We start from the raw sequence: 14,790 nt of genomic DNA, 5'->3' as shown, positions 1-14,790 counted from the left end.
GGGCTCCGGTAACTCCGGCTTCAATCCTGACCCCTGGTGTTGTCTGTGTATTTGTATCTACTCCCTGTGACCGCTTGTATTTCCTCCCGCATCCAAAGTCATGAGGTTTGGTACGTTAATTGGCCACATTGTATTACCCCTGGTGTTGGTGAGTGGTTGAATTTCGGGCATGGGAGTAAATAGGTGCTTGATGGTCACCGTGGACTTGACGGGCCGAATAGCCTGTTTCAATGCTATATAACCCTGGCATCTAATTTGTACTGTGAAATATAATTCACAGGTGAACAGTCTTTCTATTACATTGCAATCGTTTAAGAGATCTATGTGCAACATTGTGTAAATAAACATAACGTACTTGATTTATTTATATTTGTGTACCTGGGTAACTATAGGCAAAAACTTGATTTCCACAAACTGAAGCAATAAGTCATAAAAATCTCTTAAACTGTTTTAATATCGTTTAGGCCTGTGGATTGCAGTGCAGCAAATAATTTCTGAGATAAGAACATAGGAAACTGCTGTAAAAACAATTTGATAGCATAAAATATATAGCTAGTACTTTTTTTGTTTGTTTACCTACTGTATAGACCTTTTTGTAAATGCTGAAAATTGATTGTGAGATGCATTGCTGTTTAATCGATTTTAGTCTCAATCACTGTTGGTTTTTTTAACTGCTAACCTAGATTTTTCCCTCAAAGTCTCTTGCTTGGGTAGTACTTAGCAAGTCAGAAAATGTGTCAAACATTGGAAGTTTGTATGCATTGGTGTTACTTAACTATCCTCTGCTTTCCAACAATTTGATCAGGTTATCTCAGGTTAGAGAAGAAAGATTGGATTTCTTTCTCTTGACTTCTGTTGGTTTGAAAAATTATGTTCCATTGTGATCAGTCAATGTATTTAACTTGAAATGTGAAGGGCACATACAGGATGTATGTCAATGGCAGCACATTTGAATTATTGAGCCCTTAACATTTTGTCCCACAACCTGTAGTCAATCACGACGCAGCATTTCTTTCCTTGACTTCAGAGGTAGCTAGTTACAATGGCAAAGTTACTTTTTAAGGTTTACATTGTTAAAAATCAGCTGAAGGGATATGGGGAGGTAGGGCTGGAATGTTTTTTTTCAGCAGTTTACACAGTATTAAATAAAAAGGGAATATATAATTATGATTGATGTGGAGATTGGAGAATAGTTTTAATGTTTTTAGTATCTATTATAATTTGAAATGTTTTCATGGAATTGAAATTCCTTTTTACGAAACTAAAGTATTTTTTATGGCTGCAATGTTTGTCAAGCACTAATTATGCCATTTAAAAACTCGGACCTCATACAATAAAGCATAATATTTTCAGAATACTTGACAGCAGAAAAGTTTGTAAGTAGCTTAAGTTCATGTCATTTTAAGCTTTTTGACCTGTGGAGGAAGATGAACAGCTAACCAGGCCTTCAGGATATCCATGTTAGGACCACGTTAGAAATCCCCTCTCACTTGCTTTTCTGAACTTTCGCCGATTCCAGTACAGCTGAGCTCACAGTGCCACAGGTTGTTTCCAGTTGTCCTTTGAAAAATCATCAAGTTTGCCAGAATTCAGAACTAAATATCAGCAAAATACAGATAGTACTGCTAATACACAATAGTTGTGAGGTTTCTTGGGTACGCATTATAGAAAATCATGTCATAAAAACAATTATGTTAATGGAAAAAAGGAGTTAGGGGCTAGTGAGTTTCAAACTCGCAATAACAAAATTACTTTTCCCACAGGATTCTCAAAAATAAAGGTGTTTTTAATAGCTGTATGTTTATTTCTGCAAGTTAAGAGGCTATATGTTGCATTGTTTAATAGAGTATCGTTGCACAAGTATCAATAGAAGTGATTGCTTGTCACTTTCCAAAGTAACTCTCTTAAATGGCCTCCTGCAGTGAAACTGGCAGCTTGAGTTCTTAAGAGACCGTGGTATCTGATTACTGCGGGGTTAGTTCCTGATCAATTTATAAACAACCTGGATGAGGAAGTGGAGGGATAGGTTAGTAAGTTTGCTGATGACACAAAGGTTGGAGGTGTTGTGGATAGTGTGGAGGGCTGTCAGAGGTTACAGCGGGACATAGATAGGATGCAAAACTGGGCTGAGAAGTGGCAGATGCAGTTCAACCCAGATAAGTGTGAAGTGATTCATTTTGGTAGGTCAAATATGATGGCAGAATGTAGTATTAATGGTAAGACTCTTGGCAGTGTGGAGGATCACAGGGATCTTGGCGTCTGAGTCCATAGGACTCTCAAAGCAGCTGCACAGGTTGACTTTGTGGTTAAGAAGGCATATGGTGTATTATCTTTCATCATTCATGGAATTGAATTTAGGAGCCGAGAGCTAATGTTGCAACTATATAGGACCCTGTTCAGACCCCACTTGGAGTATTGTGCTCAGTTCTGGTCACCTCACTACAGGAAGAATGTAGAAGCCATAGAAAGGGTGCAGAGGAGATTTACAAGGATGTTGCCTGGAATGCGGAGCATGCCTTATGAAAACAGGTTGAGTGAACTTGGCCTTTTCTCCTTGGAGCGACGGAGGATGAGGGGTGACCTGATAAGAGGTGTATAAGATGATGAGAGGCATTGATCATGTGGATGGTCAGAGGCTATTTCCCAGAGCTGAAATGGTTGCCACAGGAGGACACAGGTTTAAGGTGCTGGGGAGTAGGTATACAGGAGATGTCAGGGGTAAGTTTTTTTTTACTCGGAGAGTGGTGAGTGCATGGAATGGGCTGCTGGCAACGGTGGTGGAGGTGGATACGATAGGGTCTTTTAAGAGACTTTTGGATAGGTACATGGAACTTTGTAAAATAGAGGGCTATGGATAAGTCTAGTAATTTCTAAGCTAGGGACATGTTCGGCACAGCTTTGTGGGCTGAAGGGCCTGAATTGTGATGTAGGTTTTCTATGTTCTAATTCGGCCCACGTAAAACAAATAGTGTTCCCTAATTCATCAATTACATTATATCCAATTTGCATGATGGAAACATGTTATAGTAGAACTACCTGTAATACACTCAGGACAGTCTGTCAGATCCTTCTGGTTGCTCATTCCATCTCTGCCTGCATGGTCCTGAACAATGGGGTGACTGCCTCTTGAAATGTGCTGTCCACGGAGCTCACAGCTTCATTGATGCATGCAGTAGTGCAAAATCTGCTCAAGTGCCAGAGCCTGAGCTTCCTCCGTTTTCCATCTGAAGTGCCACTTCCTTGAATGTGGTTGCCTTGATCATGAGAATTGTCCTGGAGTCATCACTTGAAACTGGATGTGCATTCATCAAAGCAGAAGTACCCTGTCATGCTTCTACCTATTAATTCATTTATTATTGTCACATGTACCAAGATACAATGAAAGACTTTGTTTTGCGTGCCATCCGTACAGATCATTTCATCACGTCAGTACATTGAGGTAGTACAAGGCAAAAGCAATAACAGAATGCAGAATAAAGTGTTACTGTTACAGAGAAAGTGCAGGCAGACAATAAGGTGCAAGGCCATAATGAGGAAGATTGTGAGGTCAAGGGTCAACTGAACTTACCAAAAAAAACAACTTTAGATTTGCCCTGATCTTGACAAACCAAGTCAAACCATTTAGCTCCTTCACTCCTCCAGTGCTGTCTGTGTGGAATTTGTATGTTCTCCGTGTGACCCCATGGGTTTCCTCCCGGTGCTCCAGTTTCCTTCCAGGTTCCAAAAATCTGCAAGTTGGTAGGTTAATTGGTTACTGTAAATCTCCCCTAGAGTGTAGGTAAGAGGAAGAATCTGGGTAGACATTGATGGGAATGAGGGGAAAATAAAATGAGTTAGTGTAGGATTAGTTTAAAAATGGGTGGTTGATGGTCTGAACGGACTTGGTGGGCTTGTTATTGTGCTGTATCTCTCTACAACTCTGTCACCTCTTTTACTCCACTCCCATTGCTTCCAGGTTCTGAAACTGAAGGCTCTCTGAGTTACTGTAACTGCCTCACCACTCTGCTACTCTACCCTCAACCTTTCATGCCCTTGCTCCCTTTCTTCCTTGCCCTCTAATTAAGGGGATAAAATGGGGTACTGAAGCCTCAAGAAAATGACAATTCTGTGCAATTACTGCAATGTTTTTATGGTTAATCAGGTGCACAGGTAATGGAATTGTTGGATAATCAATTTGGTGTAGTAAATCAATGCAGAAAATTAAAGCCAAGCCTGGAATACTTTGTGCAAAAAATGCAGCTTTAATTTAAATCTGGCATAGATTAAAGCAAATGAATAAATGTAGTCATTGCTAAACAAGTCTACAGGTAAGGACATTCCTCGTTTCACTGCTGGGTCATGGCTGCTATCCCCTATTTTACAAATAGTATTCCATTTTAGATGTTGAAACAATCATTAAGTGTAGGTAAATCCAGCTTCATTTTAAGTTTTCCCAGTTTCACTGTTGTAATCAGTATTTATGTTATGAAAGAAGTTACTGTTTTCTGATTTGTGCTAATCTCATCTTGTGACTTAACCATAGTCCAATGAAAAATTTCATACAAGACTGGATAATGTCCCAGCCATTTTATACATGGACAGAATTAATAAACATCCTATACCACAGAGACCACAGTTTGCAAGGATTGTGAGTCCTGAGAGTCAGAAAACGCATGATCTTGGAGTTCTCAGACTGTCTTTAACAACAATGAGCATTCGTATAATGCTTTAACATGGCAAATCATCCATGGTACTTCATCAAAACGTAATCGGACAAAAGTCGACACTTTGTACTTCTGTGCTTGAAGCAGAGATTGAACAATGGAGTACTGTTATTCCAACAGTGAGCAGGACCTCAAAACTTGTGAGTGATCTTTATGAATGTAGTGTTGAAAGAGTAGAAAGATGAAATATATATTTGCAAAATGATTTCACTGATTGAGCTTTTCTGTATGTAAGAGAATTCCAGTGATGTGTAGGAGCTGTTGAACAGGAAGGATATTCAATAATGATTCACCAACTAACCTCAGTATGTGAGTAGTTGGAGGAGGAAGAATACAATTAGACAGGCAATAAAATCAGGAATGAATGGTGAATATTTTCAAAGTTAAATTTGTATTCTGGCTAATACACTTGGAACAAGGCCTGCCATTTCTGTTCCAGCAAAGCAATAACTCTTTTACACTGGGCAAGGGAGAGTTCTGCACTTTCTTGGTTCTGCTCACAAGAGCGTCCCTGTGAAATTAATACATAAATATTTCAAGAGCATTGGCAGGAGTCTCATCACTATTTAAGCATTTAGATTACCTGTAGGTCGATTTACATGAGGTTCAACGGACTCTAACTTTCTTTAAACCTGGTTTGGCATCTTAATATAATTGCAGGTGTCGTGTCAACCCCAGACCATTTGTTGCAGGGAATCCCCCTCTCTCCAGGTGTGAGTTATTTGATATTTAGATTTTTTCAAAGCTTGGTTAGAGATCACTTTTGGGTTAATGTGAACTCTAGGCTAGTATTATAAAAAGGATATTGAAGCACTCATGAAGGTGCAGAGTGATTTACTAGAATCGGAAATGAGAAGTTATACCATTGATTTTTTTTTCTTGGGGGGGGGGGGAGTAAAAGAATGCAAATCATTTGATGATTTGAGGTGACACAAGGAATAAATTGTAGAGACCTGGTTGCTTCCAGTGTGAGGAGGCTAGAGCCAGGGGCCACAAACATAGCATTCAGATTGTGCAGTTGTCGGTGTTTATCACCATTACAACAGCAGCTTCTGGAGTACCCACATGCACAGTCAAACCTGTCAGTCCAGAGGTTGTGCCAACTATTTTTTAATCTCTATTTTGGGCTCTTAAATATATAATGCTTTAAAAAGTATTATATAATAATATAACATAAGCTGAGTAAAATTCATGGATTTATACTGCTGCAAAGTTTTCCATCATACTCAAAGCTGCTTTTCTACTTCCTGGTTTGTTGTCTGAAAAAATTCTTCACTGGGTTTGGCTGCTTATTCTGCCAGATCGCCAGAGATCACTTAGGCAGGATGTCTGATAGTAATCAATGGCAGACAAGTGAAATCCATGTAGCAAAATCACCTGGGTTTATATGTGTAGTTTTTTCCAGGTCAGTTGTGTATGCTGTCACCTTGCTGCTGACTGCACCATCTGGGTCGGGATTTTTACACAAATCCAACAGGAAAATTCTTTACCTGGAGAGAGGTTTGAATATGAATTTCACTCTCGAGGGTGTTTTTAAGGTGAACCATGTAGATACGTTTAAGGTGCAGATAGATCGTAGAAAGGAACTGAAGGATATTTTGATGGGGCTAAATGAGAGGTGAGAGGAAGCTGTTGTATGTTACAAATACCAGCAGGGACTTGTTGGGCCAAGTGGCTTGTATGCTGAGTAAAATTCATGGATTTATACTGCTGCAAAGTTGTCCATCATACTCAAAGCTGCGACCTTTAATGCACCTTAATGTACATTTTATTTCTGTGAACTGCAAAATCTTTTTTTAAAATTGAAACAACATTTTTGTTTCATGTTAAGTCTGGCTGCAGAATGATGTAAACTGTTGGATATATTCACATTTTGTATGTGCAATATTATCATGAAAACCTTTTAAGAATTATGATTAGTTCAAACTTTGTTCAGAGAGTGGTGTTGTTTGTTTTATTGTACAGCCACATAGAATACTTCAGGCTTTATCGGAGTAGTTCACAGATGGCTTACTGTAATGTGGAGGTTTCCATTATATATTTTCATCAGATAAATATAGGTTTTGGATTGCTTGATAGAACATAAGAAAATAGGAGCAGGAATAGGTCACTCAAGCCTGCCAAGACATTCAATGTGATCATTGGCTGATTAGCCACAGGCCAGAACCCCTAATCTATGGTAGTTTCCCAGTCCTAAATTTCCTGTTTTTTTTTAATTAAAAGTTTATCTATCTATCTCTGTAAAAAAATCTCCAATGAATTTGCCTCCTCAACCTTTTGGGGTAGGGAATCTCCTTATCTTGTATCTACATCTCCTCATTCACCTTGCTGCACCTGCCTGCTAACAGTTTGTGATTCACAAACAAGAACACCAACATCCCTCTGCACTTCACACATCTGCAATCCTTCTCCGTTTGGATAATAATCTACCTTCAGATTCCTCTACCTGAAGTGCTTGACTTCACATTTTCCCACATTAAACTTCATGCCAATTTTTGGCCCACTTACTAACCCATCTACATTCTGTGTATGGCAGAGTCCAAATAACCTTATCACAACATGCCGTTCTACCTTTTTTTCATGTCATTGGCAAACTTGAGTACCTTGCACCCTGCCTGCTCCTCCAGGTCATTCATATAAATGGCAAATAAGAGTTAAAAACTGATTCCTGGGGTACTCCACTATTACATGCTTCCAACCTGAAAGAGAGCTAGATGCTCATTCCAGATCTGTGTCTTCCTTAAGATTACCAGTCCTTAATCCATGCTAACATGCTTCCCCAATATCATGGGCTCTATTCACCAGCCTTTGATGTGGCACCCTGTGAAATGCCTTCTGGAAATCCAAATATTTGGTTCCCCTCCATGGACTGCTTATTATACCCTCGAAGAACCCTAGCAGATTTGTTAAACATAATTTACCTTTCACAAAACTATGATGACTTGCTATAATTACATTGAGCTCCTCTAAATGACTTGCTACTTGTTCTTGATTATAGACTCCAGCATCTTGCCAATAATGGATGTTAAGCTAACAGAACTATAGTTACCTACCTTTTATCTTTCTCTCCTCTTGAACAAGGAGGTCACATTTGTGTTTTACTAATCCACTGCTACCTTCATAGAACTGAGTTTTGATTAAAAATTCAACCAATGGCTCCATTATCTCTGCAGCCACTTTCTTCAAAAACCCCCCAATATTGGCCATTGAGATCTAGTGACTTGTCTGCCTTTAGTCCCATTACTATTTCTAATACCACGTCCCCTGTGATAGGAATTGTTAAAAACTGTGCCATACTATTTGAAACTAGCCCATCAGTTGTCTTTGGGATATTTGTCATGTCCTCCATTGTAAAGACTGATGCAACGTAGTGGTTTAAATTACCTGCCATTTCCATTTCCTATTTTATTTTCCCTGTCTCACCTTCCAGCAGTCCCACACATACCTTAGCTACCTTCTCCCTATGTATACATATCTAGTAGCGCTTGCTGTTTGTTTTGATGTTACTTGCCAGTATTCTTTCATCAATTTTCTCTCTCCTTATTAACTTCTTATTCTCTTGCAGATAGTTCCAGCATAATTCCTAGTATTCTGGTTTACCACTCACCCTTTCTACTTTGTATGCACTAATTTTTAATGTAATATTTTCCTTGACCTCCTTTGTTTCCATAAGGATGGTTCATCTTTCTCATGGAATCCCTCTTTCTAATTGGGATAAATGCTCCAGAGACCTTGAAATCGGCTCTGTTCAATCAATAGATGGCAGAAGTCCTTGGCTTGCAAATGAAAGCCCAAAAGTATGCATCCTATTATCAGCACTGGTGTTATGAATTATTGCAGGCAACATTCCATCCCTTAAATGCTTGTACAGTTGTGGGTGAGGCCAGTACTACTGGAATTCTGATGGTTAACATAAACTAATGTAGGTTTTTTGTCATTCAAAATTTGAGCAGTGTCTTGCTAGAGCTTTATGAATTATATATTAATGCTAAGGCAAACTACTTGTCACAGGTCTCAAGTTCATGCAAGAGATTGGGGAAAATTCAAGTATTTCAATAAAGAATATTCTGGAAGATTCCTATCACAGTTTTGTATCTTTTCATTATGGATCATGATATTAGCTGAACAGAAAGTAATAATTCAAAGAGCAAGAATCTGCAGTTGCTGGAACTGAAAACTGGAACAATAAATGCTGGAGATACTCAGCAGGTGAGGCAGCATCTATGGAGGGAGAGGTGCTATCCAGGTCAATGGTTGTTTCATCAGAACTGGAAATGTGAGAAAACAAACATGTTTTAAATTATAGAGAGGGGGAGGGTGGAAAGAACAAGGGAAATCACTGCAATAGGGTAGAAACCAAGATTGTCCAGGTGACAAAATGTTGTTGGCGCCATCTAAGAGAGTGCTAAATGTTTGTTAATCATGGCTTCTCTGTATGGAAGAGGGCAAATGGAGGGAGATGGATGAGGTTAGTAGGGATGCAAAAAAGTGCTGGAACTGTGAGGTGCAAAACACAGCAGCCGTAGGTAATGAGGGAATGTTGGAAGTATCCAGCATCTGGTGCGGGAAAACCCCGGTTAATGTTACAGGTAGATGACCTTCCATCAGAACTGGACAGCTCTGACCCAAAGGCTGGTAATCTGAAATTGTTCAACTCTGTATTGAGTCCCCGGGTTGCAACATGCCTTGATGGAAGATGAGGTCTGTTCCTTGAAAATGTTCTAACAACTGTGAGTGATAACGCACTACTCTTTGAGATGAGGTCTCAGGGATTAGTGCGTTATCTTCCCCCTGAGCACGTTGTAGCCCTCGAGACTCGATATTGAATTCAAAAATTTCAGATAACCAGTCTTTCTTGTTTGAGCCAGAACTGGCCAGTTTTGATATAAGGTCATTCACCTATAACATTTAACTAAGTTATTTTCCCTCACCACAGATGCTACCTGATCTGTCAAGTTTTCCTCACTTTCTCTTTTCTCTGATCTTCAGCAATTGCTGTGTTCTGAATCTCTCAGTTCCAGCATTTATTTTTATCTCCACTATTGCTATAATTCATCTTCCTCTATTGGCAGTCCTCCTGAGGGAGCATTCTGCCCCATTTTTGGATGGCACCAACAGCATTTGTGTCACCTGGACATTCTTTGTCCCTCCTTTATCAGATATTCCCTTCACCTCTCCACTCCTCCCTATGTAACACAAGACATGCTTGTTTTCTCTTTTTTTTCCAGTCTTGATGAAAGATCTTAAAGTGAAACGTTAACTCTAAATCGTGCTCCACAGATGTTGCCTGATCCAATGACAATATTTTGAAGTTCCAATTTTATCTTGGAGATTTGTCTGGTTGGATTTGATATTAATTCAACAAAAGTAACCCAGCTTTCTTTTTTAGATTTAGGTTGTCAACACAAAATGACTCACAATATCCTGAAGAGTTTACATCGAGTTGAACTTGGTGGATACAACTACTGGCCACTCTTTTCGCAAATTGGAATTCGTCTTTACAGCTATGAAGAAATCCCAACCTTTTTAAAAGGCAATCCCTACATTACTGATGGATATAGGGCTTACTTGCCATCAAGTTTGTGTATCAGAAGGTATGTAGCCACAACTTTCAGAAATATTGATGTGAAACTACAGATTTAAACTGAGTGAGTGAGAATTCACAGTTGAAGTTGACAAGAAATTTACAGAACAAGAAGCTTACTGAAGTAACTAAGTTTCTTTAATCCACTCAGTCTACTCTTATTAATTGTCAACACCTGCACCTTTATCTCCTAAACAAACTACCTCTGGTTGCCTTTGTCCACTGTCTCTGAATGTCTACTGTGTTATTTTGAGATTATATTCTTTAATCTTTGACATACCCCCACCTACCCAGCCACATCCTGTCAGCAGATATTTGGATGCTAATACTCCCCCTTCCTGCTGTACAAATTTTTCTTTGCCTCTTAAACAAAACCTCTGTTTCATCAGCTTCTTCTGGATAGGGAGACACTGCGAGATTTTCATCAATTTAGCACTTTTACACAGCTGTTGGATACATAGGAACAGTGGTGCAGCGAGTAGAGCCACTAACTCGCAGCTCCAGCGACCCAGGTTCAATCCTGACCTCTGGTGCTGGCCATGTGGAGGCTGCACATGTTCTCCCCGTGACCACGTGGGTTTCCTCAGCGCTGTGGTTTCCTCCCACATTCTAAGGTTGAGTGGGCTGGTAGATTAATTCTCCATTGTAAATTGTGCCAAGTGTGTAGGTGAGTGGTAGGGTCTGGGAGGAATTGATGGGAATGTGGAGAAAATAAAATGTGATTAGGATTAGTGTAAATAGGTATTTGATGGCTGGGGCAGTGGTTGAGGGGGTTGTTTCTGTGCTGTATAACTTTGTATGGACTCAGTAATTTAAAATGCATTGCCTTGTGTACACAAGATTATGCGTTATTGCATATCATAAGACTGGATGAATAGGTGAAATTAATACAGTAAAAGCTTAGTCATCCATCATTTTACAAACTGGCACACTCCAGAAAGCTGTATTTCACGGGGAGGGGCAGGATGTTGGAGGGACAGGGCTGTGGAAGAGGCCAGGCTGACTCCTGATTAATTGCCATATTTGATTAACTGGAATTTGACAAGTCCAGAGCATGCCAGGAAGCAAAGCTTTTCCTGTATAATGAAGCAAGGTACTGCAGATGTTGAAATCTGAACTGAAAGCAAATTGCTGGAAAGAACAGCTGGAAAAAGAAGCAGGAGTCCAAGTTTCCGGTCAAGACATTTAATCTGCATTGAAATGAAAAACTCTGTGGTATGGTTTAAGGAGCAATTTTAGTCCTTGGTGATCTTTATTAAATTTTATTTTATCTCTCATCTGGACCACTAGGGCAGGGATAGAGCTTCCTAATTTAACATTTTATTCAGCAGTGCAACAATCATTGTTTTTGTTAATAAATTCATTTTTAGTGGTTGCTGATAAGGTCGAGACTTACTGCCCATCCCTAATTGCCCGTGAGAAGGTGGTGTTGAACTGCCTCCTTGAAGGTACTTGCACGTTGCACTTGGGAGAGAATTCCAGGACTTGGACCCCATGATAATGAAGGACCTGCAATGTATTTCCAAATAAGGACAGTGTGCAACTTGGAACAAAAGCTTCAGTCAGTGACGTCCTCATGAGCCCAAAGCCCGAATCCTTGGTGGTGTGGGTATGGGAGGTGCTATTGGACTAGCCTAGGCAAATAATTGCAGTACACTTTGTAGATGATACACACTGAGCCACTGTGCTAGAGGAAATGTATCTTTAAGGGGGTGGATGGAATATCAGTCTAGTTGGCTGCTTTGTTCTGGACGGGGTTCAGTGTATCTTGTAGATGGTACATTCTTGGTGAATCCCGAACCAAAGTGTTTCATGTTCTGATGCTGGATTTGTAGAATGCTGTCCTTTTTGCAGAACTTGATACCCCTTAAAGACCATTAATGTTTTTCCAAGTATAGCCAAAGCCAAAGAGCTTATTGTCATATAAACAAGTTCATGCATGCACAGGTACAATGATAAATTTACTTGCAGCAATGTCACAGGCATAGAGCATCATAGGAGCAGCAAATAAGCATCATAAGCTTTAATTAGGGAAAGAACTTGCAGTAACTAAGATCCCTATTATTTCAAAATAAGGCTACACTTCTCTTCTGCTTATTAGTGACGAAGCTCAGCTGTTGCGCACAAGTCTGCAGATAGTAATCACTATGAAACTAGCCCAGTCCTCATCCACACATGGGCCCTTCCAAGAAGGAATTGCAAATCTTGGCTCTGTTGAAGACAATTTACTGGATGTTTTAGCTGCAGTAAAATAGAGGGCTATGGGTAAGCCTAGTAATTTCTAGGGTAGGGACATGTTCGGCACAGTTCTGTGGGCCGAAGGGCCTGAATTGTGCTGTAATTGTTCTATGTTCTATGCAGCATGACTAATATTTCATTTAGTGCCATCGCAAGGGAGTTTTAATTATTTGTTCTCCCCAGTGTCATTTATTTGAGAATGTGGGTGGTTTGAATACAAAGTATCTGTCATGTCCACATTATGCATCTATCTAATCTATATTTTGTAACATTCAAATGTAACAAGCTTGTATTTCACTTACGTTGTTGTGTTTTCAATCTGCTCCCTATTGAAAATAGCCTCTTTGTCTTGTCCAACGAGAGTGTGAATATATGGAGCCACTTGCTGGGGTTTCTGTTGTTCTTCCTCATGGGTCTACATGACACTTGCTTCCTGTTGCCGGCATCAAACAGCACCCGGGATGACTATGTCGTCTTTATTATTTTTGGCTTCTGTTTCCAGGTAGGTCTCTGTTTAACTAAAGGTAAAATAAATTGCATGTCTATACATCGTACGTCCATATGTAGATCCCCAGTCTTGACCACACAGCTCCAGCATGCTGAATGGTAGGCTATACAGGGGAAAATGGGTTACTTTCCTAGCACTGACACTGCAATGTTACTGTACTCTTTCACTGTTAATTCTGACGTGATGCAGATTTACAATACCGCATTCAGTGTCAATGTACTGATCTATCTCTGGGCACCAGAGAAAAATGCCATGACCTTGGAACAATGTCGGTGTAGAGAAGATGTACTCAGCTGATACCACGGACAGAGCTCAGTAGAGAAGCTAGGATTGTTCTGCTCGGGGTGAGTTGGTTAAGAGGAGAATTAGTTGTGATATTCAAAACCATGATAATGTAGATGGGGGGAGAAAATTCTCTGTAATAAAAGGAGATGGATTTGAGATAGTTGGTGAAAGAACCAGCTGAAAACAAAATGTTTTTGGAATGAGTTGTTATTTCTGGAATGCAATGGCGGAAAAATCAACAGGGAGTGCATTTTAAAGGGAAGCTTTATGGGAGTGAAGCATTTTAGTGCGAGTAATTGGTACAACTTGTTCAAGGAGCTGGCAGCAGGGGTTGAGGCCTCCATCTGTGCTCTGACTTGCATCCGTCCTCAGTTTGTTCAAATTTGTTGTATTAGACCAAAGGATACAGGAGCAGAATTAGGCCATTTGGCCCATTGGGTCTGCTCCACCATTCAATCACAGCTGATTTTTTTTTCAACCCCATTCTCCTGCCTTCTCCCCCTAACCCTTAACCCCCTTACCAATCAAGAACCTTTCAATCTCTGCCTTAAATACACCCAATGACTTGGCCTCCACAGCCCTCTGTGGCAACAAATTCCACAAATTCACCACCATTTGGCTGAAGAAATTCCTCCTCGTGTCAGTTCTAAAGGGACGTCCCTTTATTCTGAGGCTGTGCCCTCAGATCCTAGACTCTCCTGCAAATGGAAACATCCTCTCCATGTCCACTCTGTCCAGGCCTTTCAGTATTTGGTAGGTTTCAATGAGATCCCCCTCCCTCATGCTCTGGAACTCCCTGATCAAGTCTACCTCATTACGCAACATGAATTGCCTGTTCCCATGTGGGCTCGACCACAAGCTGCTTTAAAAAGCCATCTCGTAGACATCCCACAAATTCCTTCTCTTGCGGTCCACTACCAACCTGATTTTCCCAGTCTACCTGCATATTGAAGTCCCCCATAATCACTGTAACATTGCCCTTCTTACATGCCTTTTCTATCTCCTGGTATACTTCGTACCCCACATCCTGATTACTACTCAAAGGCCTGTATATAACTCCCATCGGGGTCTTTTTACCGTTGAGATTCCTCAACTCCACCCGCAAAGATTTTACACTGTCTGATCCTATATCGCCCCTTGCTGTCAGTTTGCATGGTACTGCTGCCACAAAATAACAAACTTCATGTCAGATAAGACGGTGATAATAAATCTAATTCTGATTCTGAATTTCATTTTTTACCAACATGGCCATCTGTGCCCACCTGCCTGACTTTTCGATGGATGCATATCCTTGGAGGTTTAGCTCCCAGCTCTGAGCCTCTTTCAGCCACATCTCCGTGACGCCCACGACATCGTACCCGCCAATTTTGATTTGCACTAGAAACTCATTTACTTTGTTTTGTATACTGCACCCATTCAAATGCAACACCCTCAGTCCTGTATTCACCACTCCCCCCCCCCCTTTTTCAAGT

General features: G+C 40.3%; 1 protein-coding gene across 5 annotated transcripts in view; it reads left to right on the top strand.

Annotated features, from left to right (window-relative positions):
• Positions 1–14,790, top strand: part of LOC127584683 (progestin and adipoQ receptor family member 3-like) — a 33,862-nt gene that overhangs the window by 388 nt on the left and 18,684 nt on the right. For 2 of the 5 annotated variants that reach the window (XM_052041555.1, XM_052041553.1), the window contains exons 1-3: positions 4,664–4,843; positions 10,093–10,297; positions 12,865–13,027. In XM_052041555.1, coding sequence (XP_051897515.1) covers positions 4,801–4,843; positions 10,093–10,297; positions 12,865–13,027 — 411 coding nt within the window. In that variant the 5' untranslated portion in view covers positions 4,664–4,800. Of the gene's footprint in view, positions 1–77; positions 111–4,663; positions 4,844–10,092; positions 10,298–12,864; positions 13,028–14,790 lie in introns of those variants that run through there. The other 3 variants (XM_052041557.1, XM_052041558.1, XM_052041556.1) reach the window with 2 other exon arrangements.

Source organism: Pristis pectinata, chromosome 30, assembly GCF_009764475.1.
Source record: "Pristis pectinata isolate sPriPec2 chromosome 30, sPriPec2.1.pri, whole genome shotgun sequence".
In the NCBI taxonomy this organism is placed as follows: domain Eukaryota; kingdom Metazoa; phylum Chordata; class Chondrichthyes; order Rhinopristiformes; family Pristidae; genus Pristis; species Pristis pectinata.
Note: the sequence above shows the minus strand (reverse complement) of the source record. Positions and strands in the feature narration are given on the sequence as shown.